Raw genomic sequence first — 26014 nt, 5'->3', positions numbered from 1 at the left:
ACGATAAACCAATGGTGATTTCAGAATGCAAATTCACTATTATAGTTATACAGACCCTTTCCAAAAAAATAGAATATCATGGAAAAGTTTATTTATTTCCATAATTCCATTCAAAACATTAAACTTCCATATATTTTAGACTCAGGGCCCACAACTTAAACCATTGCAAGTATTTAGTTTCACAAAACCCACCAAAACAGGATTTCCAAAAATTAGAATACTGTGAAGAAATCACCATTTACGTTTTTGCTGATTTCTTCACAGTATTATAATTTTTAGAAATCCTGTTTTGGTGGGTTTTCTGAGCTGGAAGCCCAAATTATCTACAAATAAACAACTAAATACTTGAAATCGTTTAAGTTGTTGGCCCTGAATCTATAATCTATGGACATTTTGAATGGAATTTATGGAAATAAATAAACTTTTCCATGATATTCTAATTTTTTTATATATTCACTATATTATCCTTTTAGGTAATGTGGCTCTGGGGCTTTTACCTTCAATCCTACAATGTTGATTATTTGTCATTACTTTTTTTCTCCCCTCAATGATCACACCCTTTGTGATTTGAAAATATGGCAACAATCAAAACCGAGTTCAAGCAGATTTTAAAAGTCAAAGTCTGCCATGCGCGGTATCTTTGTGAGCCACGATTTTCCATTGACCCAAGAACAGACCGTATTATACAAACATTTTACAAGTTACACAAGCCAGCTCCCACTTTCCTTCAAAAACTGTGCTGCATTATGGGGGATTTTGGACAGTCCAGGTGGGCGGGGCTCCACAGGTGACAGGAAACGGCAGCGATTTGACAAGATCTTGTTCTCTCTCTCTCTCTCTCTTAGCATGAGATCTGTAAAAATCTCACTTGTTTAGGGGTTAGTGTAACATTCCACCATGTGACACAAACCCCTGTAATTCCCTTGTCACGTTATTCATGTGAAAACAAAGTAACTACTGTTGCGCTCATGTTTCAAGTTAACCTCTTAACCTCTTAACTCCCGCCTGAACCGAGAGCATTTTCTCCAGTTAAGCTTTACCCAAATCCTGTAGGCCAGTGTAACGCCTCATTTGAAAGCGAAGATCTACAAAACTCATCTGAATTGATCTTTTTCCCTCACGTCATCAGATATTTTTCCATCTTTTTTTGGGGGGGGGGGGTTTCAACTCATTTTTGTAACATTTTTGTACATTTTTTGTCAGTTTTTGTCACATTTGTCATTTTTTTGGCAATTTTTTAGCACATTTTTGCCACTTTTTCCATCATTTTTTGGTAAATTTTTTGTCACTTTTTTGTCACTTTCTTTCATTTTTTGTCACTTTTTGTGACATTTTTGCAACATTTTTTTGTCAATTTTTTGCCACTTTTTGGTCAATTTCTTCGTCAATTTTTTTTGTAAATTTTTTGTCATTTTTTTGTCACTTTCTGTCATTTTTTGTCCTTTTTTTGTCAATTGTTTTGTCAATATTTTGTCACACTTTTTCATCATTTTTTGTCCATTTTTTGTCCGTTTTTTGCCTTAGTTTTCTCACTTTTTTGTCACATCTTCATCATTGTTTTCGTCTCAGTTCTGTTGCTATTTTCTCACCTTTTTTCCAGAATCTTTTGGATTGGGGTAAAGCCAACCTGGAGAAAATGTGCTCGGTTCAGGTGGGAGTTAAAACTGAGCACATTTTCTCCAGTTTGGCTTTACCCAAATCTCACACTGACCTCCACGTCTATGATTCTGAGGGAAAACGTAGCAACACTGAGGAGTTGTATCCGATACAAAACCCGGGGACCAGGGTCTGAGTGAAGGTGGCGTCAAAGGTGTGGAGGAGGATCAGTCGGTCAGAGGAGACCGTGTAGAAGGACAGAGAACCATCAGCAGAGTCCACAAACACTGCTACTGTCCCAGAGGAGGAGAGGGGGTGAGACAGGGCCGTTTGTTTGTTATTATGCCGAACAGAGAAACCACGTTCAGAGCAGTTCAGGCCCCAGAACTCATCATTGGGAGAACTGCCTTCTTTCCTTCTGATGGATATATAAACCCTTCCACTCCACTGGACCTCCCAGTAACAGCGCCCAGACAGTTCAGAGGAGCACAAAACATGAAACCAGGCGACAGTTCTGTCTGGACGATTCGACTCCGGCTCCTCTTTAACACAGGTCGCCGTCTTGTTGTTGTCAGACAGTTTGAGGCATCTGTCAGCAGTGTTTGGATCCAGAGAGAGTTCAGTGAAATCTGATGGAGAGAAGACAGGTGAAACCATAAACCAACTTTCCTTTGTCAAGCTGGACACAAATGCACAACAGACACATTCTAAGTAGTGCAACTGTACTGCCCTCTTGTGGGAACTGTTATTTGTATATTTTGTCCTCTTGATGCTTCCGTAGTTCAGTGATGTTCCAAGTGTGGTGATGTGAGTAATTTGTGGTAGTGGTGTTCCTGCGCGCGCCACTAGAGGCGCACTATAAAAGGCCCCGGGTTAGTGTTGCTTGCCCTCTGACCTTGTGTATCTCCTGCTGCCTATTGTACCCGGTGCTGGCGCTGGTGTGCTCTGTCCGACAGTGTTGCTGTGGGTCCCTTCACGGGAGCGCGTCATGTAGCATCGCTGTAGCATCGCAGTAGCATCGCAGTAGATTGGGTGTGCGGCTCCCTGATGGTTGATGAGCGTGTTCCCTGGTACAGCGCACGAAAGGTTGCGCCAACTGGCGCAGGCAGTAGCACCAGCACTGCCCATCGCTGTCTTGTCTTCCCTCTACATGTGTGTGATTTGGGTCTGTCCAGCGGTTGGCGGGGACTTGTTGGAGGACTCTTACCCTAAATGTGAAATCTGTATCTCATGGACTAAACATCTGTGCCAAAGGTTTTAAATCAAGCATACTTATGAAATGAAAGAAAAACATTTTGTAACAAATAAATCCTACTTAACCAATGGAACACTTGTGCCCTTTTTCCAATGGAACTTATCTGTGTGTCTTAAAGCTAAGGTAAAGAAAAAAAACTTGCTCTGCTACACAAGCATTGAAAGCAGTCTCCCTAAACTCCAATGTTCCAGCCTTACTTTTCAATTTGGCTCTACACAAATATCTGTCTGTAAGTATTAAGATTATATTGATGTTAGCTTCCATTAGACACCAAATTTAGTAGTTTTAGTAAGTTTCCAATTCGTGATTTCCAAGAATAAATTAGGCGCTAATTTCGTTCATGTATCTTAGCATCGTGCTAATCGCTCGCAAATGAGATTGTTTTTTTTGGTTTAGATTATCACTGAGCTACTTATTTTATATTTTCAATGTATGTTTGACCAGATGAGATTGTAATATGCACCCATTGTGTTTCTGTATGTTGCAGTTTTACAGTGCTTCAGTAAAACAACACCAAAACAGCAAGACGCTTCCTGGTATTTTATTGGAGACTGTTCGCTATCTGTGAAGCTAGTTGACACACTAGTAAAGGCAGAGTAGCAACAATATACCAGAAATAAAAACTGCAGCATCATCAAAATGTCTAGGGACATGTTTTCAACAATGACTTGAAATTGTCAATGGAGGAGGCCATTTTGATGATGAGAGTTCCAGGCTGTATCCGAATGTCCACACTATTCCCTATATAGTGACTATATAGTGGTCACGCCATTTTGTAGGGGTGTCCGAATGTCCAGAGAGAAAAAAGTAGTCCACTCGAAATTTCCCACAATGCATCTGGAAAAGTAGTGAGCATCGATGGTCAGTAAACGGGTCAATATAGACCACAATGCACTGGGAGAGTCGGAGAAGAGCCTGACAGCGACAGGTCTTTGAACAACACGACTGAAGTAAATCAGCTGTTTCAGTCATGTGTTTGTATTTCTCTTGAATAAACGACCAAAATATAAACGGCTACGGTGAAAAGATGCTAAGGTTAGCTGCTAGCCTTTAGCTTGAGCTGTTAAATGACCGAGAGCTTCCTCTCGAATAATCCAAGCCATTCATGTAAAATCCATGTGAAATAAAGTGTATCTGACTCGTATTTATCCATAAATATTCCACTGTCTCATGAGTTTGGTTGGTCTTTATCACAGAAATACTTTATTCCCGGAGTTTAGCGAACTTTTAGCAGATGTGGTCACTCAATCTGCTGGCGCTTCGGACACCGGGCTCTGACCGACTTTCGGCGTCTCTGAGCTTACGCTGGAGTGATTTTTTTTTTCTTTTTTTTTTGTAATGATAGTTTTAATTTTAATTTAAATGACAAATAAAACACCTGTACAAGTGCAAAAACAGTCGTTCTGTTTCATAAAATAAACGTTTGTAACAATAATTAAATTCAGATAAAAAAAAAAAAACATATCTGCACGCCGCAGCACGCGTGACGTCACGCAGCTCGGAGAAAGTAGTGGTTGTGTCCGAATCGCCAACAGAATGAGTGGCTATATAGTCGACTATATAGTGCGGGCCTATGTAGTGAATGAGGGGTTAGGGAATAGTGTGGACATTTGGACACAGCCCCAAAGTTTAGGGCCAGCAAGTCTTTTACATGCCAGATCTTGAAGAGATTTAAAAACAGTAACATTTTAAAGTGGATTCTAAAAGTCACAGGAGGCCAGTGGAGAAGTCCCTGTGAGCGGACGAGCTGCCGCAATCTGGATGAGCTGGAGTCTGCGGATGGACGACTGGTCAAGGCCATAATATAAGGAGCTACAATAGTCCAGCTGTGGTGCATGGACCACTCTCTCAGGTTGGCATGGTGGTAGGAAGGGTTTGACCTTCCCCAAAAGCCTCAGCTGGAAGAAGCTGGTTTTGACCACTGAACTTATTTGTTACTGAACTTATTTGTTTGTACATTTTAAAAGACCATCAAAATAAACACCAAGACTCTTTGCAAATGGACGACAGAAAGATGATACATGCGCCAGTGAAAACAGGAAGCTCACGCTGGCAAAACAACAACAAAATCTGAGTGACATCAAGCCCTTTACATCGTCAAGACATTCCTGCAGGGCTTGGATTGAGCTCAATTTCACATTAAACGGAAGATAAATCTGAACATCGTCAGCAAAGCAGTGGAATGATATGTCTTTAAAAGATAGATCCGAGCGGCAACATGTACGGTGCAAACAAAACTGGTCCTAAAACAGAGCCTTGGGGCACTCCGCTTTCAATAGTAGCTTTTCTTGAGTTAAAAGAACCCAGGTTAACAGAGAATGACCGGTCAGTCAGTTAGGATCGGAACCAGTTGAGCGCTTTGCCTTTCATTCCGGCGGGCTTTACTGTTGTGATGGGTGACATTGTTGATTTCAAAACTGGCCTTTTCTTTTACAAATAATGCAATATTTAAGCAGCACTGTCGGACAAACTTGATTTGACTTCTCTTTCTCAGATGCAAGTCAAATTCTGTTTATGATTACATATATTAATACTTACAACGTCTGGGGCCGGGGCTCAGGCAGTGGAGTCCTGAGGGCTGAAGTCTGAAAAATCACAGAGATGACGTCAGCGGTCAAAACACACTGCTCTGATGTCACTAACTATGCAAATGATTTAAGACATAATTCTGTGTCAGTGTGATAACAAATAAGGCTGTCCTCACCTGAGAGTGGAGAGTGAGCAGTGGTGGTCCTCCTGTAGAGCAGTCAGGAGCTTTACTCCTCTGTCTCCTGGATGGTTGAAGCTGAGGTCCAGGTCTACCAGATGGGAGGGGTTGGACCTCAGAGCTGAGGCCAGAGCAGCACAGCCTTCCTCTGAGATCAGACACCCTGACAGACTGAACACACAGGGTTAAACAGAGTCATAGAAATGACAAACTCACAGAGATGAAGAGTAAACCCTCTGACCTGAGCTGCTCCAGTTTACAGTGAGGACTCTTCAGTCCAACAGACAACATCTTCAGCCCTGAGTCCTTCAGGTTGTTGTTGCTGAGGTCCAGGACTGTCAGACTAGAGGAGCTGAGGACTGAGGACAGAGCTTCACAGCTTCTCTCTGACAGGTTACAGCTGCTCAGTCTGGAGAGAACACACTGTTTTAGGAGAAGTTTAGAAGGTTCATACTTACATAGACCTCACTCACAGAGCTTTGTTGGAGGCTTTGACCACTGGCAGCAGCTTCAGCAGAGCCTCCTCTGAAGCACAGTGTTTCTTCAGCTCAAACTGCTCCAGATCTTCTTGTGATGACAATAAGATGAAGGACAGAGCTGACCACTGAGCAGGAGACAGTCGACCTTCAGACAGACGTCCTGAGCTCAGGTACTGTTGGACCTGTTCCACCAGAGAACCATCATTTAGTTCACTCAGACACTGGAGCAGGTTGATGCTTCTCTCTGCAGACACTTCCTCACTCAGCTTCTGCTTGATGTACTTAGCTGTTTTCACATTGGTTTGGCTTTTCTCATTGGTTTGGGAGCTACTTCCTGTCTGTGTCAGCAGTTCTTGGAGAAGGCTCTGATTGGTCGGCAGTGAAAGACCCAGGAGGAAGCGCAGGAATAAGTCCAGGTGTCCGTTTGGACTCTGTAAAGCCTGGTCTACAGCAGCACGATGGAGATGTTTCAGTTCTCTCTTCAGACTTGACCTTCTGGACTTGTGCACTAAGAGCAGGTTGACTCCAATGTTGACGAAGGTCTGATGGACGTGAAGAGCTGCCAGAAACTCCTGCACACTCAGATGGATGAAGCAGTAGACCTTGTCCTGGTACAGGCCTGGCTCCTCTCTAAAGACCTGTGTGAAGACTCCGGAGTACACTGAGGCGGCTGCAGCGTCCAGCCCACACTCGCTCAGGTCACTCTCGTAGAAGATCAGGTTTCCTTTCTGCAGCTGCTCAAAGGCCAGTTTTCCCAGAGACTGCACCATCTTCTTGGTCTCTGGACCCCACGGGTCTGTCCCAGATCCTCCTTCATACTTGATGTTCTTGACTTTGGCCTGAACCACCAGGAAGTGGATGAACATCTGAGTCAGGGTCTTGGGCAGCTCTGCTCTCTCTCTGGTCTTCAGCACATGCTCCAGGACTGTGGAGAGGATCCAGCAGAAGACTGGCATGAAGCACATGATGTGGAGGCTTCGGGACGTCTTGATGTGGGAGATGATTGTGTGGGCCTCGTCTCTGAACCTGTTCCTGAAGTACAGCTCCTTCTGTGGGTCGCTGAACCCTCGCACCTCTGTCACCATGGAGACGCACTCAGCAGGGATCTGATTGGCCGCCGCGGGGCGTGTGGTTATCCAGAGGCGAGCGGAGGGAAGCAGGCTCCCCCTAATGAGGTTCACCAGCAGCTCCTCCACTGAGGCGCTCTCTGTGGGCTCTGTCAGGGCCTTGGTTTGGGTGAAGTCCAGAGGAAGTCTGCACTCGTCCAGACCGTCAAAGATGAAGAGCAGCTGCAGATCTTCAAAGCTGCTCACTTCTTCTGTTCCTCTAAAGAAGTGATGGAGCAGCTGCACCAGGCTGAAGCTCCTGTCCTTCAGCACATTGAGTGCTCTGAAAGTAAAGGGGAACAGCAGCTGGACGTCCTGGTGGGCTTTGCCTTCAGCCCAGTCCAGACTGAACTTCTGAGTGAGCAGTGTTTTCCCAATGCCAGCCACTCCCTTTGTCAGCACTGTTCTGACGGGCGCCTCTGTGTCCGCGGGGCCTTTAAACATGTCTTCACATGTGATGGCTGTCTCTGCTCCGTCTGCTTTCCTGGAGGCTGTTTCCATGTGTCTGACCTCTGTGTAGATCTGCTGCAGGAGGGCGGGGCTTCCTGCTTGGGCCACACCCTCAAACACACACTGACACTTCTGCTGCAGGTCACGCTTCAGTTTTTGCTGAAGAACTCCAGAACGACTCCCTGAATGAAGACACAGACAGAGCCTGAGTCTCAGAGAAGATCAAATGACTGAGTGAAATGGACCTACTGCTCCACAGACGCTCAGCCAGCTCCTTCTGCTGCCTCCTCATCAGGAAGTTCACAGTGATCTTCAGAAAAGCCTCTCCATCCTCATCCTCCACAGGCTCTAAGCATTCTGGGTAATTTGTGCTCAGAACCTTGTGGAACTTCTTCAGCTCCATCTGGACAAAAGTGAAGATGTCCTCCTCCAGAAGCTGCACAGACACATTAGAAACATCACAAATGTGTCAGTGTCAGATCTGTGTGAAAGTCCATTCATCTGAACATCTGCAAACTTTAGGACACACCTTAAATATGGAGTCCAGCTGTGTCTGATGATCATGACGTTCTTGTGGGCTCTTCTCTCTGTGGACGAGGTACAACAAAGACTCTCAGGAACACATTCTAAATACTTTAATTATGTTAAGACAAAACCTTAAATCTTACGGATATGATGCAAAGTGCAGTGGTTCATATAGAGATTTGTCACTCCTGAGGGACTGGGTGTCTGGGCCTGGTTCAGAATCATCTGCTTTGAGGCGAACATTGGTTCTTCACATGACAAAGGAAAAAAGGATAAATACAAGCAAAAGAGAACCTCGATTTTCTCCAAGTATTTTGTGCATTATTTCAATATGTCGATTCATTTCTTATTGACTCACAAGACTTCTATGTACAATGAAAGAGCAAGGACCGTGACGTCGCCCGGCCCGGGGCCCCACCCTGGAGCCAGGCCTGGGGTTGGGGCTCGAACTCGAGCGCCTGGTGGTCGGGCCTCTGCCCACGGGGCCCGGCCAGGCACAGCCCGAAGAGACGGCGTAGGCCCGCCCACCTGTGGACTCACCACCCGCAGAGGGATTCATAGGAGTCTGGTGCCAAGAGGACCGGGTGCCAGTCGAGGCCGGGTGCCTCGACGACTTGGTTCGCATGCGCAGCTTCTGGCGTTCGGGACATGGAACGTCACTTCGCTGGGGGGGAAGGAGTCTGAGCTTGTGCGGGAGGTTGAGAGATACTGGCTAGATATAGTCGGGCTCACCTCCACGCACAGCTTGGGTTCCAGATCCCAACTCCTGGAGATAGGCTGGACTCTCCATTCTTCTGGAGTTGCCCGCAGGGAGAGGCGGCAGGCTGGGGTGGGTTTGCTCATATCCCCCCAGCTCAGCCGTCACGTGTTGGAGTTCACCCTGGTGGACGAGAGGGTCGCGTCCCTACGCCTTCGGGTCGGGGACAGGTCTCTCACCGTTGTCTCGGCCTACGGGCCCAACATCGGTGCAGAGTACCCGGCCTTCTTGGAGTCCCTGGGAGGGGTTCTAGATGGTGTTCCGACTGGGGACTCCATTGTTCTACTGGGGGACTTCAATGCCCACGTGGGTAACGACAGTGAGACCTGGACGGGCGTAATTAGGAAGAACGGCCTCCCCGATCTGAACCCGAGTGGTGTTCTGTTGTTGGACGTCTGTGCTAGCCACAGTTTGTCCATAACGAACACCATGTTCCAGCAAAAGGGTGTCACTGTCCATAAGTGCACGTGGCACCAGGACACCCTAGGCAGGAGGTCGATGATCGACTTTGTAGTTGTGTCATCTGATCTCCGGCCGCGTGTCTCGGACACTCGGGTGCAGAGAGGGGCTGAGCTGTCAACCGATCACCACCTGGTGGTGAGCTGGATCCGCTGGCAGGGGAGGAAGCCGGTCAGACCTGGCAGGCCCAAGCATGTTGTGAGGGTCTGCTGGGAACGTCTGGCGGATCCCTCTGTCAGTGGGGTCTTCAACTCCCACCTCCGGAAGAACTTCACCCAGATTCCGAGGGAGGCTGGGGACATGGAGTACGAGTGGACCCTGTTCTCCTCCTCCATTGTCGATGCGGCTGCTCATAGTTGTGGCCGTAAGGTCTCTGGTGCCTGTCGCGGCGGCAATCCCTGAACCCGGTGGTGGCGCCCGGATGTAAGGGATACCGTCAAGCTGAAGAAGGAGTCCTACCTGGCCTTGTTGGCTGGTGGGACTCCGGAGGCAGCTGAGAGATACCGGCAGGCCAAGCGTGCTGCAGCTCGTGCGGTCGCGGAGGCTAAAACTCGGGTCTGGGAGGAGTTCGGAGAAGCCATGGAGGAGGACTATCGGTCGGCCTCGAAGAGATTCTGGCAAACCATCCGGCGCCTCACCAGCAATGTTTACAGTGCGGGTGGGGGGCTGCTGACCTCGACTGGCGATGTCGTCGGGCGTTGGAAGGAGTACTTAGAGGACCTCCTCAATCCCGTCGTCACGTCTTCCAATGAGGAAGCAGGAGCTGGGGACTCAGAGGTGGGCTCGCCCATCACTGGGGCTGAAGTCACCGAGGTGGTGAGAAACCTCCTCGGTGGCTCCGGGGGTGGATGAGATTCGCCCTGAGTACCTTAAGTCTCTGGATGTTGTAGGACTGTCTTGGCTGACACGTCTCTGCAACATCGCGTGGCGGTCGGGGACAGTGCCCCTGGATTGGCTGACCGGGGTGGTGGTCCCTCTCTTTAAGAAGTGGGACCGGAGGGTGTGTTCCAATTACAAAGGGATCACACTCCTCAGCCTCCCCGGCAAGGTCTATTCCAGGGTGCTGGAGAGGAGGATCCGGCCGATAGTTAAACCTTAGATCCAAGAGGAACAATGCGGTTTTCGTCCTGGTCCTGGCACACTGGACCAGCTCTATTGTTTTGTGGATCTGGAGAAAGTGTTCGACCGTGTCCCTCGTGGTGCCCTGTGGGGGGTGCTCCGGGAGTATGGGGTCCGGGGCCCTCGTGGTGCCCTGTGGGGGGTGCTCCGGGAGTATGGGGTCCGGGGCCCTCTGCTAAGGGCTGTCTGTTCCCTGTATGACCGCAGCAGGAGCTTGGTTCGCATTGCCAGCAGTAAGTCAGACCTGTTCCCGGTGCGTGTTGGTCTCCGCCAGGGCTGCCCTTTGTCACCGGTTCTGTTCATTACTTTTATGGACAGAATTTCTAGGCGCAGCCAGGGGCCGGAGGGTGTCCGGTTTGGGACCCTCAGAGTCTCATCTCTGCTGTTTGCGGACGATGTTGTTCTGTTGGCTTCAACGAACCCGGACCTTCAGCTGCTCTGGGGCGGTTTGCAGCCGAGTGTGAAGCGGCCGGGATGAGAATCAGCACCTCAAAATCCGAGGCCATGGTTCTCCACCGGAAAAAGGTGCTTCCCCTCTCCAGGTCGGTGGGGAGTCCTTACCTCAAGTGGAGGAGTTCAAGTATCTCTTGTTCACGAGTGAGGGACGGATGGAGCGTGAGATCGACAGACGGATCGGTGCGGCGTCAGCAGTGATGCGGTCACTGTATCGTTCTGTCGTGGTGAAGAGGGAGCTGAGTCGGGGCAAAGCTCTCGATTTACCGATCGATCTATGTTCCCACCCTCACCTATTGTCATGAGATTTGGGTCATGACCGAAAGGACAAGATCGCGAATACAAGCGGCCGAAATGAGTTTCCTTCGCAGGGTGGCTGGGCGCACCCTTCAAGATCGGGTGAGGAGCTCAATTACCCGGGAGGAGCTCGGAGTGGAGTCGCTGCTCCTTCACGTCGAAAGGAGCCAACTGAGGTGGCTAGGGCATCTGTCCCGGATGCCTCCTGGTCGCCTCCCGCGGGAGGTGTTCCAGGCATGTCCTAGTGGGACAAGGCCTTGTGGAAGGCCCAGGACACGCTGGTGGGACTATGTCTCCGAGCTGGCCTGGTGTCGCCTCGGGGTCCCCCCAGAACAGCTGGAGGAGGTGTGTGTGGATCGGGAAGTTTGGGTATCTCTGCTGAGACTGCTGCCCCCGCGACCCGGCCCCGGATAAAGCGGAAGAAAATGGATGGCATTTCTTATTTCTTATTAATTAATAATTTAAATAATGTCAACATGAGATTATGTCATCACATGTTCGTCATGTCAGAACTTACTGAGGAGCATCTCCTTGAAACTCGTCCCATCGTTGCATGGAGCTGTCACTTCTCACAAACACTGGGCCGGTCCCAGGAGCAGGTCTGAGGACACAGAGGAGTCAGTGGCTTTAGGTCTTACTCTGACATGGAGAACAGTGGAGGATCTCACCTCTGAGCTTTGTGGCTGGCTGTGGTTTCAGAGGGAAGGGCTCCGTCCGGTTTGTGCTCTCCTTCATCCATCATCATCGTCCATTTACTCCAAGAGCTACAGTCTGGAACAAAGAATATCAACCTTTTTTTTCCTTCCCTTTTTCCTTCTATTTTTGGATGAATTGTTAGCGTACACAGTCCTTGTGAACGACACCAAGTACAAAACGTTAACCTCTTACCACCCGCCAAAACCAAATGCATTCTCTCCACTTTTTCATTTCCCTTATGTGTTCTTGTCACTTTTTTATTACTTTTTTGATGCATTTTGTCACTTTTTTGTTGCTGTTTTGTCACATTTTTTGCTGCTCTTTTGGTACTTTTTTTGCTGGATTTTGGTGGGGGTTTTTTCTGAAATTTTGTCTTTTTTTGCTGGATTTTAGTTTTTTTTTTGCTGGATTTTTGTCATTTTTGCTGGAATTTTATTTTTTTTGCTGTATTTTTGTCATATTTTTGCTGTATTTTTGCCTTTTTTTGCTGTATTTTTGTCTTTTTTTGCTGTATTTTTGTCATTTTTTTGCTGTATTTTTGTCATTTTTTTGCTGTATTTTTGTCATTTTTGTCGCTTTTTTTGGGTCACTTTTAAGCGTTTTTTTGTTGCGTTTACATCTTCATTTTCTTCTAATTTTTTGTCGCTGGTTTGAAGAAGCTTTTAGATTTGGAGAACAGAAGAAAACATGTTCAGGTGGGAGTAAGAGGTTAGATATTATACATTTCTGAGTTATGTGACTTCATTCTAAGCTTCTTGATATTGTGATGTCTTCATACATAAGGTAGATAAGTCACATACTCATCACCAAAGAGAAATGTTCACACAATAGTGAGCCATTCTCCCAACATTCGTATCAGAGGAACACGTCAAGGATGCCCTATGAGTCCACTTCTGTTTTCATTAACCCTCTCCTGTTGCTCCAGAAACACAATCTTTTGCAAGGCCTAATGTCTTTGTTGACAAGTGTTGCAGAAGGAAAAATACCATATTTTAATTATAGCGTCATCTCCGGTACCGTTCGGGACACGTGAATGTAAAATCTGTCAGTATTTGTGAATGAATACTCGTAGGAAAGACGGCTGTATACTTCCGGATTATCTCCACCTCACTAGCGACTAAACGTAATAAAATAAGAATCGTACAGGGCCAATTTTGTCATTTTTATTCTCTGACATGAAAACTAAGAGGTTAAAGTCTGTAGATAGACAGAGTGACATTTGAAAGTAAACAAATCAAATTCCTCCGCTCTTTTACCAAAAAGCCCTTCTTAGTTTGCAAATGACGAGAGCAGTCAACGATCAAGCTCCTCCCCCTCCACTCCTGATTGAAGCTGACAGGCTGGTTCACAGGAAAAGTTCCCCTCATTGGTCAATGCAGGAGGATTCTAGACTCTGATTAGTTGATCAGAGAGGAGGGGCTTTACAAAAAAAAAGGATACGTCACCCTCCTTGCCTCCAGTGTCTGCGTACAGTGGGTGTATGAATGGGTGACTGGTTCCTTGATGTAAAGTACTTTGAGTGCCTAAAGCAGGTAGAAAGACGCTTTATATATGTGACCATTTACCATTATATACCATTTACTTTTGTGTATCATTAAATACCAAACTAAATCTAACACATCGGCCTTTAAAAGCTTTGGGAAACAGCTGTGTATCTCCAAGGCCCTCTATTCCTTTGCAAGTAGTGAGCACCAACAACCTCCGCAATTTAATACATTCTTTATATAGCCAGTAAAATCAACACATATTTTTACAAAGGGATTTCTCATATTATTTCGAACATACATTATGGCTATTATTGAAACTAAACACTTAATTCATTTGGCACCATCATTCCACAAATTCAACCTCACAAAGAGAGTGGGTGTTTTCATTCGCCCAACTAATGTCTGAACTCAAAGTGAAACTAGGAATGTTTTACTATTTGCCTCACTTTAGTATTTACAGTTTCACAAATTTACTTTTTTTTTTTATCTCCCCAATGAATAGATTAATTATTCTTATAAAACATACAACATTTGTGCCCAGGGACCTTTCACTTTTTGGTTTAACCTCAGTAGTTGCTGCTGCGTCTGACCTCGGTGACCTAACTTCTTACATTCCTCACATACCATGGATTTTATATTTGCGTATAAACCATTAGAGGAAGATTAAATGTTTTTGTAACATCACAGAAAGGGATGATGATACACTTTGAGAGTAGTCACCATAAACTATAATGATAAACCCTTTGACTTCAACATAAAACAGCATCAGACCAGTACCTGCTTCATTATAGCTTTCTGTCACATTTCTAAACATCTTTCTTACAACCACATTAAAAGGCGGATATTTGTGTAACAGCCAAAGTAATGCTGTTACCTGCGAATGCTTAATAAACCTATAGATTAAGATTCTACAGTAAAAACGTACCTGTCGACAGAACGAGCTGCTGCAGCGACTCCACTTCCTCAAACTCCGAAGGAATGTTTTTCAGTCACGTGTTCAGACTTGCTTTGTTTTAAACCTGTAAAACTTGATCGTGTTACGCAGCAAACACTAGTAAACTCTTTAGTTCAGTCCCTAATTACACTTAAATGAACCTGATTATTATGTATTTACAGTCCAGACATATTTTGGATGATGATTTCTAATTACAAAGATTGCATCCTGTGGCAGTTCAGGCCAGGGCAACAATGAAAACTCTCTGAAACAAGTGATAGAATATTAGCCGATGAAAGTGGGCGGGGCAAGTTCATTTAAGGCACATTTCGTACACTAGTTAACTCACAGTGCTCCACTTTTACATTAAATTATAAGAGGGCAGATAAAATCACTCCATAAAAGTAAATATGATCATTCTTTAAGGCGAGACACGGCAGGTGAAAGTATTGATTTTTCACGCAGTGGCCGAAGTGGAGATTTTTATCTATTTTCCTCCCTTTACATCTTAGTTTTCATGTCAGATATAAAAATGACAAAACTCACCCGCGTGATGTTTATTTTATGATGTTTTGTCTGCGAGGTGGGGGCGACCCCGGAAGTAGCTGCTGCGCCGCGTAGAAAGTCCGTCTTTCCCGCGGGTTTTCATTCATAAATATTGACAGATTTTACATCCACGTGTCCTGCTAAGGGGCCCCGTGATGACGCTTTCACCCAAATATGGTATTTTTCCTCCTACGAGACGCTGGAGCGGAAAAGTCGAAGAACGGGCCGAGCATGAGCACTCGCTACAAAACTTCAGGGCTGGTTTTCTCTGAATGAGAGAAGCCGCACTCGGGCAGAGCCTGAGCCCTTATAGAAGCTCCCACAGACTCCAAACTTTCCAGTCTGAGACCTAGCAATGTTTTGAAGGTTTTTTCAGAGGGATTTTTTAATATCTAATTCCTAACCTGATTTATTCAGCTTTGAAACAACAAAAAAACAGGCGGAATTTGAGTTTTTACAGATTTTTTCACTGATGATTAGTTTATTGAAAAACTGAACAAAATATCCAAAATCCCCTCTGAAAAAATCTTAGTTACTAAAATGTCAATAAAATAAAACCATAAAATTTAATCTGGCTCAAACATAAAATGACAGAAAAAATGCAATACATTTTTTTCCTCATATTTATATCTGTGATGTTCAGCAAAAGTTTCAAATTGATATCTCTACATTTATTTATTTTCCCTATTCACCTGCAGTGTCTCGCCTTAATTACACGAAAATAGGAGAATGCTTAAACTGAAACGGCTACACAGTGTTTAGTCCTGACTCTGGGACCAGCGAGATACCAGGAGGTTCTCAGAGCCCGAGTTGGTTCATTTGCTCTGCTCTGACACATCAGAGACTTACTTTGGGGCTACAGCTTGAAGAGACATCAGGGAAGTGAAGCAAGAGCATGTGAATGCAGACTTTGAAGCAACAACAGTTAAAACAAGAGTGGTCTGGGGTCAGCTGATGTTATTGCTTTGATGTTGACCATTTAAGTCCAGGTCCAAGATTACTCAGAGATTTTTAACCTTTTTTAATAGATCTGAGTGGCCTCTGCCGAGTTGTGGTAGGACACATTATTGCTGTTTATTAGCTGACCCAATGGAAGCATGTACAAGTTGAATAAGTGGGGTCCTAAGATTGACCCCTGGGGGACTCCACAGGTCATGGCAATTTTGTCTGAGACACAGTTCCCAATTTCAACTTCCTGTTCTCGAGAAGGGACTTGAACCAGTTTAGAGCAGTACCAGAGATTCCCACCCAGTTTCTAACCTGTGAAGTAACATCCACTGTGTGAAAGGCGCTCAGGTCCAGAACTGAAGATGAGACTTTTCCTGCATCGATGCTCAGGCTTTGCCACCTTGTTGGTTTACATTTTTTTCTTAGACTTTTCATTGTTATAAGTTGGATATGGGCCGTTAGTTGTTCAGATCTTGTGGCATCAAGACTGCTCTTCTTTAGAGACTTAATGACAGCAGTTTTATACAGTTACACAATTCACTGTATAGGGATAAGTGTGAGCATTTGGACTGTGTGGATTATGTGTGGAGATGAGGAAGCTGAGGCACGGGAATCTAATAAAAAAATCTCTATAGACTGAATATGCATAAGAAGACAGATACACAATACACATATGTGATTCTCCACAATTTTATTAATTCACCAGTGCAAGGTCTTAAAAAATGAACATTAAAAAATATACCTTAAACTGACTGACTCATTTTTTGTTTTCTGATTCAAATAGATGTATAAATGTACATAGAGCAGATGCAAATGACTATTTCATTTCTTTTCCAAGGATAGGAAGGAAAGAGTGAAACACTAACACAATATATTTAATGTAAATGAATACAAAAATACATGAATACAAATTCTCAAGATTATGCATATAAAGAGGTGGTAAAAATACAACAAAAGAACAAGGTAATACTTATGTTAATGCCTCTCACACAAACTCAGGACTTAACATGGGATTAGGGACAAAATAATATTAAGGATGGGAGGGGTCTTGCAGGGCACTGGTCCTGGTCCTGGGGCTGCCAGAGTGGATGGACGGGTGTCTGAGGGGACACGCTCGACTTGGGTATCTGGGTATCAGCGAATAATAATTTTGAATTTATTTTATTCTTATCTGCCCGATGTGGATTGCCGTTTGCCTGTCGGTCGGAGACATGACCTGGTTTATGGGAAAAATGGAAAGACAGCAGCTTGTACCCCCCTGCTGTGGGTTGAAATTAACAAGCTCTTTGGAGTGATGGAATTACACCAGAACGTAACGCACAGTGATGAACTGTTATGTACGACCTGGCATATACATTTTGGGAGGAAAAGGGATGAAATGTGAAGGGAACTACCTGCTCTGGGGAACTGAACTCATGCTGACACCAAGTACAAGCTAATTCATTATAAATGTATGAACTATTGTGGAGTAATTCTTTCCTACTGAGAGAGCAGATTGCAGCTGGACCTCCTAACTCTACATTACATTGGACATGCATTGTAGTTGTTTCTGACTCAACTCAATACATTTTGTCTTTATTTCAGATTAATTTATTTGCTGTTGGGGTTAAAAAAAAAAACATTTTTGGCAGATATATTATCATATTTCAAGCTAGATTACTTTGAATCTGTCTGAAAGGTCATCAAACAAAAAAAGTATTCTTGGTCAGATCAGGAAAAAAGTCTAAATGAGTGAAAAGAAAACAAAAGGAATTTTCTCAAGTCATTAAAACCCATGCTCGATATTTACTTTCCGTAGTGTTATCCTCTATTCTACATTATCATACTGACATATATTTTGTAAGCATGTATATCTAACTAATAAATAAATGGCGTTTGCATTAATCCATATACGTCGCCCACACCAGCCACGCACAACTCCACTTTCCCTTTAGTAACACCTGCCCAGTGTTCTATTGTCTCACGTCTCCTTCACCTTTGTTTAAATGTACTTTATACTTTCTTCTTCACTGTTGTAAATAATGTACACACTGTCTGCAATGAAAAAAGTAATACTGACCATACAAGTGTTGGTGTTGCTACAGTATATAATGGTTCCACCGCCTCCTTAAGTCAACTTGAACACCCGAGGACACCAAACAACACAGATCACAATTAATGAAGACCATCTTCTGTTCTTTTGCATTTCTAAGCTTGAGTATAGTTGGCTCATTTAATAAGTCATGATTCAAAGTCTCTGCTAAATTTGTCTGAAGTTTAAACTGTATAGATAAAATAAGAAGATCCATTGGGAGCCAAAAGGGACGGCACTATTTAGTGAGTCGAACCAAAAGATCTGGTTCTGTAAAATATGATTTTGATGAGGCCTTTCTGTGATCAACATGCTGTGTTCCGTGACTTCTCTCTTCTGCCACATCTTTACACAAGTTTCTTTACACAAATACCGACTCCCTGTTTGACGGAGCAGACAGAGACACTGAGGAGCCCACAGACCAGAATCTAAACCCGGGGACCAGAGGCTGAGTGAAGGTGGTGTTGAAGGTGTGGAGGTGGATAAATGAACCAAAGGAGACTGTGTAGAAGGACAGAGAGCCAGCAGCACAGTCCAGATACACCTCTACTGTCCCAGAGGAGGAGCAGGGGTGAGAGAGGCGGGTTCTTTTGTTTTTATGTGAAACAAAGAAACCATCTTTAGAGCAGGACAGACTCCAGGACTGATCATTATATCCAAATCCACTGTCATCACCATCTCCTTTCCTCCTGATTCCTCTGTAAGACACTGATATAGAAACCTCTCCACTCCACTGGACCTCCCAGTAAGAGCGCCCAGTCAGACCAGTGTCACACAGAAGCTGAGGCCAGACGTCAAATCTGTCCTGATGATCTGGATACGGCTGATCTTCACTCACACGTGTCGCCTTCTTGTTGTTGTCAGAGAGTCTGAGTTTTCTGTGAGTCGTGTTTGGATCCAGAGAGAGTTCAGTGAGATCTGACGGAGAGAAGATAGTTAGTTCCCTTCAGTGGAAGGTTTAAAATGTGTTTCAAATTGTATGAAGTCAATACGAACAACGTCTGGGTCCTAGGCTCAGGCAGAGGACTCCTGAAGGCTGCAGTCTGAAAAATCACACAGATGACAAGACAGAACTGATGTGACCAAACATACTGAACACACTCTTTATAACAGGACTGTCCTCACCTGAGAGTAGTGAGTGAGCAGTGGGGGTCGTCCTGTAGAGCAGTCAGGAGCTTTACTCCTGTGTCTCCTGGATGGTTGAAGCTGAGGTCTAGGTATGTCAGGTGGGAGGGGTTGGACCTCAGAGCTGAGGCCAGAGCAGCACAGCCTTTCTCTGAGATCAGACACCCTGACAGACTGAACACACAGGGTTAAACAGAGTCATAGAAATGACAAACTAAAACCTGGGACACACGAGAGGATTTTACAAATATTTAGCCATTTTAGTCAAGAATACACATACTGTGTGAGGACATTTTTCCACAATTTAGAATTTCTCACTGATATCAACTAGCCTGGGAATACCCATGCTGCTGTGTGCACTCCAATCATTTCGAACTGCACAGCAGTCTAGGCACCATGGCCGAAATCTTCGCATGGACGATGCAAGACGATGACGCGCTATTCGACATACGGAAGCTTGTAGTTTGTTTACAGATATGTTTTTAATTTTATTTACGGATCCAAGATGACAGCAGCAGACACTATGCCATCTTTCAATCAAGCTTTATACCGTGTTCTAAATAGTTGAGCTTGAAAGTTTACAGCGGGTACGTCATACGTGATCTGATGCAAGGATACGATTGGCTGTGGCTTCGTGCAGATACATATGAGAGACATTCATAGCGCCCAATAAACAGCTATGGACAATCGTAAACCACACCTCTCCTACGAGAAAATGAATTTGTGATCCCCAGACTAAATCTAACGTGTGATAATTAGTCACATGAACATATGATATGAACCAACAGACGAAACAATTCTCATAAATAGACCTGACACGAGACCCCAAACTACACAAAGTGTGCTTTTGTGTAATGGCCCCGTCATAAAACATTGTGATGGCTCTCACATCTCTCTCCAAAAGCATCACCAGGTCACATGTTCTCCCAATGGCTTGTCCATCCCAGGCTGGATGTGGGTGGACAGAAACGCCACAGTGGTGAGTTTCCTGATTGGCAGTTACCGTTACTCAAGGCAACTGAGAATCGTAACTACCAAACATGTTTGTTCAGAATCAGAATTGTATGTTCACAACCACTTCATACAATTTGAGGTTTTTGAGGCTCTGACTCTATAGTTGTAACACAGTGGCACTGAAGCCACACACGAGTAGTATCACGACAAATTATCGCTTGCAAGAAACCCACGAACGCGGGAAGGTGCAACTGGTGCTTGATATAAGGCTAAAAATCTTCTTGTGTGTTCCCTGCATAATAGAGATGAAGAGTAAACCCTCTGACCTGAGCTGCTCCAGTTTACAGTGAGGACTCTTCAGTCCAACAGACAACATCTTCAGCCCTGAGTCCTTCAGGTCGTTGTTACTGAGGTCCAAGACTGTGAGACTAGAGGAGCTGAGGACTGAGGACAGAGCTTCACAGCTGCTCTCTGACAGGTTACAGCTGCTCAGTCTGGAGAGAACACACTGTTTTAGGAGAAGTTTAGAAGGTTCATACTTACATAGACCTCACTCACAGAGCTTTGTTGGAGGCTTTGACCACTGGCAGCAGCCTCAGCAGAGCCTCCTCTGAAGCACAGTATTTCTTCAGCTCAAACTGCTCCAGAGCTTCTTCTGATGACAGTAAGATGAAGGCCAGAGCTGACCACTGAGCAGGACACAGTCCACCTTCAGACAGACGTCCTGACCTCAGGCACTGTTGGACCTGCTCCACCAGAGAACCATCATTCAGTTCATTCAGACAGTGGAGCAGGTTGATGCTTCTCTCTGCAGACACTTCCACACTCAGCTTCTGCTGGATGTACTCAGCCGTTTTCTCATTGGTTTGGGAGCTACTTCCTGTCTGTGTCAGCAGACCTTGGAGAAGGCTCTGATTGGGCGGCAGTGATAGACCCAGGAGGAAGCGCAGGAACAAGTCCAGGTGTCCGTTTGAACTCTGTAAGGCCTGGTCCACAGCAGAGCGGTGGAGATGTTTCAGTTTTCTTTTCAGACTGGGACTTCTGGACTTTAGTCCTGGGTGGAGTTTAGGTTTGACACTGAGGACACTTGACCTTCTGGACTTGTGCACTAAGAGCAGGTTGACTCCAGTGTTGACGAAGGTCTGATGGACGTGAAGAGCAGCCAGAAACTCCAGCACACTCAGATGGATGAAGCAGTAGACCTTGTCCTGGTACAGGCCTGGCTCCTCTCTAAAGACCTGTGTGAAGACTCCGGAGTACACTGAGGCGGCTGCAGCGTCCAGCCCACACTCGCTCAGGTCACTCTCGTAGAAGATCAGGTTTCCTTTCTGCAGCTGCTCAAAGGCCAGTTTTCCCAGAGACTGCACCATCTTCCTGGTCTCTGGACTCCAGTGTGGGTCTGTCTCAGATCCTCCTTCATACTTGGTGTTCTTGACTTTGGCCTGAACCACCAGGAAGTGGATGTACATCTGAGTCAGGGTCTTGGGCAGCTCTGCTCTCTCACTGGTCTTCAGCACATGCTCCAGGACTGTGGAGAGGATCCAGCAGAAGACTGGCATGAAGCACATGATGTGGAGGCTTCGGGACGTCTTGATGTGGGAGATGATTGTGTGGGCCTCGTCTCTGAACCTGTTCCTGAAGTACAACTCCTTCTGTGGGTCGCTGAACCCTCGCACCTCTGTCACCATGGAGACGCACTTAGCAGGGATCTGATTGGCCGCCGCGGGGCGTGTGGTTATCCAGAGGCGAGCGGAGGGAAGCAGGCTCCCCCTGATGAGGTTCACCAGCAGCTCCTCCACTGAGGCGCTCTCTGTGGGCTCCGTCAGGGCCTTGGTTTGGGTGAAGTCCAGAGGAAGTCTGCACTCGTCCAGACCGTCAAAGATGAAGAGCAGCTGCAGATCTTCAAAGCTGCTCACTTCTTCTGTTGCTCTAAAGAAGTGATGGAGCAGCTGCACCAGGCTGAAGCTCCTGTCCTTCAGCACATTGAGTGCTCTGAAAGTGAAGGGGAACAGCAGCTGGACGTCCTGGTGGGCTTTGCCTTCAGCCCAGTCCAGACTGAACTTCTGAGTGAGCAGTGTTTTCCCGATGCCAGCCACTCCCTTTGTCAGCACTGTTCTGACGGGCGCCTCTGTGTCCGCGGGGCCTTTAAACATGTCTTCACATGTGATGGCCGTCTCTGCTCCGCCTGCTTTCCTGGAGGCTGTTTCCATGTGTCTGACCTCATGTTCCTGGTTGACCTCTGAGGCCCCTCCCTCTGTGATATAGAGCTCTGTGTAGATCTGCTGCAGGAGGGCGGGGCTTCCTGCTTTAGCCACGCCCTCAAACACACACTGACACTTCTGTTGCAGGTCACGCTTCAGTTTACGCTGAAGAACTCCAGAACATCTCCCTGAATGAAGACACAGACAGAGCCTGAGTCTCAGAGAAGATCAAATGACTGAGTGAAATGGACTTACTGCTCCACAGACGCTCAGCCAGCTCCTTCTGCTGCCTCCTCCTCAGGAAGTTCACAGTGATCTTCAGAAAAGCCTCTCCATCCTTATCCTCCACTGGCTCTAAGCATTCTGGGTAATCTGTGCTCAGAGCCTTGTGGAGCTTCTTCAGCTCCTTCTGGACAAAATTGAAGATGTCCTCCTCCAGAAGCTGCACAGACACATTAGAAACATCACAAATGCAGTCAGTGTCATATCTGTGTGAAACAAGTCCATTCATCTGAACATCTGCACACTTCAGTGAAGGACACACCTTAAATATGGAGTCCAGTTGTGTCTGATGCGGATGATGTTCCTTTAAGCTCGTCTTCTCTCTGTGGACGACATAGACTCTCACACAGACATTCTTGAATCTCCCATTAACTATGAAAATGCAACTTTTTGAGACAATACACCAAAACACTATGGGAGAGATCTTTTGATTCTCAGCTTAAGCTGTGGAGCAGACGTTTGTGCAGACGGGTGGTGCTCCTTGCAATCTTCAGCGTCATACCTGCTGCAGAATGGGGCAGGACAGGATGTTTACGGACTCATGGCGATGTTGTAGCGCCTCCCCATGCTTTCCTCAGAGCACTACTGCAAAAGCTTAACTGTGCCGCCCTCTGTCCCACCTCCTCCCAGCGCACAGGCCTATCCGTGCTTGTGCTAAGAGACGCCCTCAGGCTACTGGCGAAAGCACTAGTGCAAAGTTGTGCTTGTGCAAGATCAAAGCCTCATTTCGACCAAGACTGTCCTTGCGCCAGGCCAAAAAAACATGTGCAATAGTGAATCCTCCAGCCAGGTCATCCTGACCACCAGCCTTGCTCCACATCATGGAGATGGGCCCCAGTGGGTCCCTCGATGCCACTGGGTCAAATGCAGAGGACACATTTCCCTATGGGGACGATAAAGTATACAAAGAAAACAAAAACAGCAAAGATCTGGCCCGATGTCACATAAAATAAGTTAAACCTACAAAAATAACCTACCAAATTATTGTATTAATAGATACTTTAGTTTCTCTAAATTACTTTATTGTAACTAAATAGTTACATATTTAGTTACAAGACACAATGACAGTCAAAGAGCATTGGGCCTTATTCACTGTTTTGTTTTTTAAGAAATAATTTACTGCTTGAAGTTAATGACAGGTTGCTAAACACTTCTGCAACTCTGCAGTCGAATAAAACAATGTGGGCAGGTGAGGGTGTGGTGTGTGTAGGCAGGCAGCCTCGCTGCTGTCAGTCTGCCTCTGGGCAGCGTATTGAGGAACTTGTCGACTTTATAAAGGGCTTGATTTGTTATGGTTATAAATGAGGCCCAGTGATTTTTGCTGTCATTAGTTTAACATGAGAACTCCTTGTATTTGAATCCAAAATCATGTGATCTTACGGCTCTGAAGCAAAGTTCATCGGTTGATGTATAGACCAGTCACTCCTGAGGGACTCACAGTCAGGGCCTCTTTCAGAATCATGTGTTTTAAGGTGAACGTTGGACCTGTGTAAAACAAAACAAAATCCTTACAGCAAACCCATCTGACGTCAATGTTTCCTTCACTGTTTTAATAATTCCATCTTTTAGCATTTTAACAATATTTACAATTGTGATTCATGACTCATTAAGTTTCACACCATAATCTAATTCTAACTTACTGTGGGCCATGTTCTCCTTTAAAATCTATCCATCGTCCAATCGAGCCATCACTGTTTGCAGACTCAGCGCTGATCCCAGGTCTGTGGACACAGAGGCCACAGAGGCTTTATAGCTGACTCTGACCTGGAGAACAGTGCTGGATCTCACCTTTGAGACGCAGAAGCTCTGACCTCTTCATGCTCTCCTTCATCCATCATGTGGTCATTTGTCCAAGGGCTGTTGTCTGGTAAACATAAATAAATAATTCAATCAAACACAAGAATAAAGATTTGACTTTTAAGACTTACTGTAATGTTTCTATGTTTTCCCTGATCCATGTTTTTGCTCAAAAATTAAATTGTATTGTTTCATATGTTTGTAACTGCCTTAGCTTTTTGTAACCAGTGAGACAGATTCAATTCAAATTCACTTTCTTTATCTGTAACTTCACTTGCAGAGGGAGTGCCAATAATAACAGCCTTATTTTAATGTGCTTTTGTTGTGTGTGTGCGTGTGTGTGTGTGTGTGTGTGTGTTCTTGTAATTACGACATTGTGAGGACCAGTTTTGTGATGTCCCAGTAATATTAAGCTGCCTGCCTCACCTAATGGCAACCTACGCCTCTGTACATGGTACAACACTTCACTCTCACGGGGCGTTGCTGACAAAGGCTTCTGGACGGTAAACAAAATGTCTGCCTTACAAAAAGTAAAATCATGTTTTGACTCGACCCAAAGGTTTAGCCTGAGCCACAAAGAGAACAGCAATTGAGGTTACCAGTATATCTTATTACACTTTATTCTTTTCACATTTGTAATTTACAGGTTTTAGTCACAATCATCAGTCAGTTAAAGCAGCTCTCTCCGTCAGACCACTCCCTCCTCTTTATCACAGCTCTCTGTCACTAACCTCATTCTCAAACCGTTACCTGTGAATTAACAAACCTATAGAGTAAAAGACCCCGCGGTGAAACGTACCTGTCGACAGAACGAGCCGCTGCGGTGAATCCACTTCCTCGAACTCTAAAGGAATGTTTTTCAGTCACATGATAAGACTCGCTTTGTGTCTGCACCTGTCTAACCTGATTATGTTCCGCAGTTTATATGACTCATGTACTTATAGTCCTGGGGCTGATTCTAGAATGTCCACCTCGAAGTTTGATGATGTTTTCTGTTTATTGGGTCCAAAAACGTCATATTTCAAATCATTAGCCCTCACAGAAAGTATCCAAATGACCCTAACTGAGCCATTAAAAACACCCTTTCACGCCAGTGCACATAGGGCCGATATTTTTTAATGGTAAACTTGTTTAAACTCTTCAAAAGATTAATTTTCGTCTGTAATAAGATAACTCAAACTTCTAAAATGCAAAAAAGAGAATTAGGGCAGATGAGACATGGACATACTGACTTTTAACATTGTTATACTTGGATCAATATATTGAACTTACTCGTATTCCTGCTTACCACGGTCTCATAGTATTCAGGATGTTGTGATAACATTATCCTTCACAACATAAAGCCTTATGGAAGAACTACTTAATACAGATGTGGTCATGCTGCTTGTACTATAAAACAAAAGATATGATCATCGACTTTAGGAAGAGCGCTCTCCCACATGTTGTAACATATATAAAGGGACAACAAGTGGAGTGTGTGGAGTCCTACAGGGATCTTAGAACAATTATAGATTGCAAACTGAATTTTAATGAAAACTGTGCTGCTGTTTGTAAAAAGGGTCACCGGCGACTGTATTGTCTTCGGAAACTGTCCTTCTTTCATGTAGATAAAAATGTGATGACACTTTTCTATCGGGCATTCATCGAAGCGACCCAAGCTTTTTGCCTGGTTGCCTGGTACGGGAGCTCTTCTGCTAGAAACAAAAACGCCTTGAATCAGCTGGTCAAGTGGTCAAGTAAAGTCATTGGCCTCAGACCAGTTTGGACTTT

At 45.1% G+C, this 26014-nt stretch overlaps 2 protein-coding genes and 1 pseudogene across 3 annotated transcripts in view; all 3 read right to left on the bottom strand.

Moving 5' to 3' along the window:
- The window catches only part of LOC306960448, a 66999-nt pseudogene extending 59029 nt beyond the window's left edge, over positions 1 to 7970 (bottom strand). The window contains exon 1 of the transcript in view: positions 7843 to 7970. The product of the transcript in view is annotated as an uncharacterized misc_RNA (transcript). The remainder of the gene's footprint in view (positions 1 to 7842) is intronic.
- LOC306960449 (protein NLRC3-like) lies at positions 1720 to 7648 on the bottom strand (the record flags this gene model as incomplete). The annotated part of the gene is made up of 5 exons (XM_079552879.1): positions 6032 to 7648; positions 5800 to 5967; positions 5556 to 5729; positions 5390 to 5436; positions 1720 to 2225 (listed from the first exon to the last, which is right to left on the bottom strand). The coding sequence occupies exons 1-5, from the start codon at positions 7642 to 7644 to the stop codon at positions 1720 to 1722; spliced, it is 2508 nt and encodes an 835-aa protein (XP_079409005.1). The 5' UTR covers positions 7645 to 7648.
- A 10276-nt stretch (positions 7971 to 18246) lies between the features above and the next one.
- Positions 18247 to 23014, bottom strand: LOC306960447 (protein NLRC3-like; the record flags this gene model as incomplete). Its single annotated transcript, XM_079552878.1, has 8 exons — positions 18247 to 18803; positions 18882 to 18928; positions 19011 to 19184; positions 20291 to 20458; positions 20523 to 22353; positions 22421 to 22607; positions 22710 to 22770; positions 22983 to 23014. 8 exons carry the CDS (start codon positions 23012 to 23014, stop codon positions 18247 to 18249), a joined length of 3057 nt encoding a protein of 1018 aa, XP_079409004.1.
- Between the last annotated feature and the right edge of the window lie 3000 nt (positions 23015 to 26014).

The sequence above is a fragment of the Gobius niger genome, assembly GCF_951799975.1.
Source record: "Gobius niger genome assembly, chromosome: 3".
Taxonomy (NCBI): domain Eukaryota; kingdom Metazoa; phylum Chordata; class Actinopteri; order Gobiiformes; family Gobiidae; genus Gobius; species Gobius niger.
This window is presented reverse-complemented; position numbering and strand designations above follow the sequence as displayed.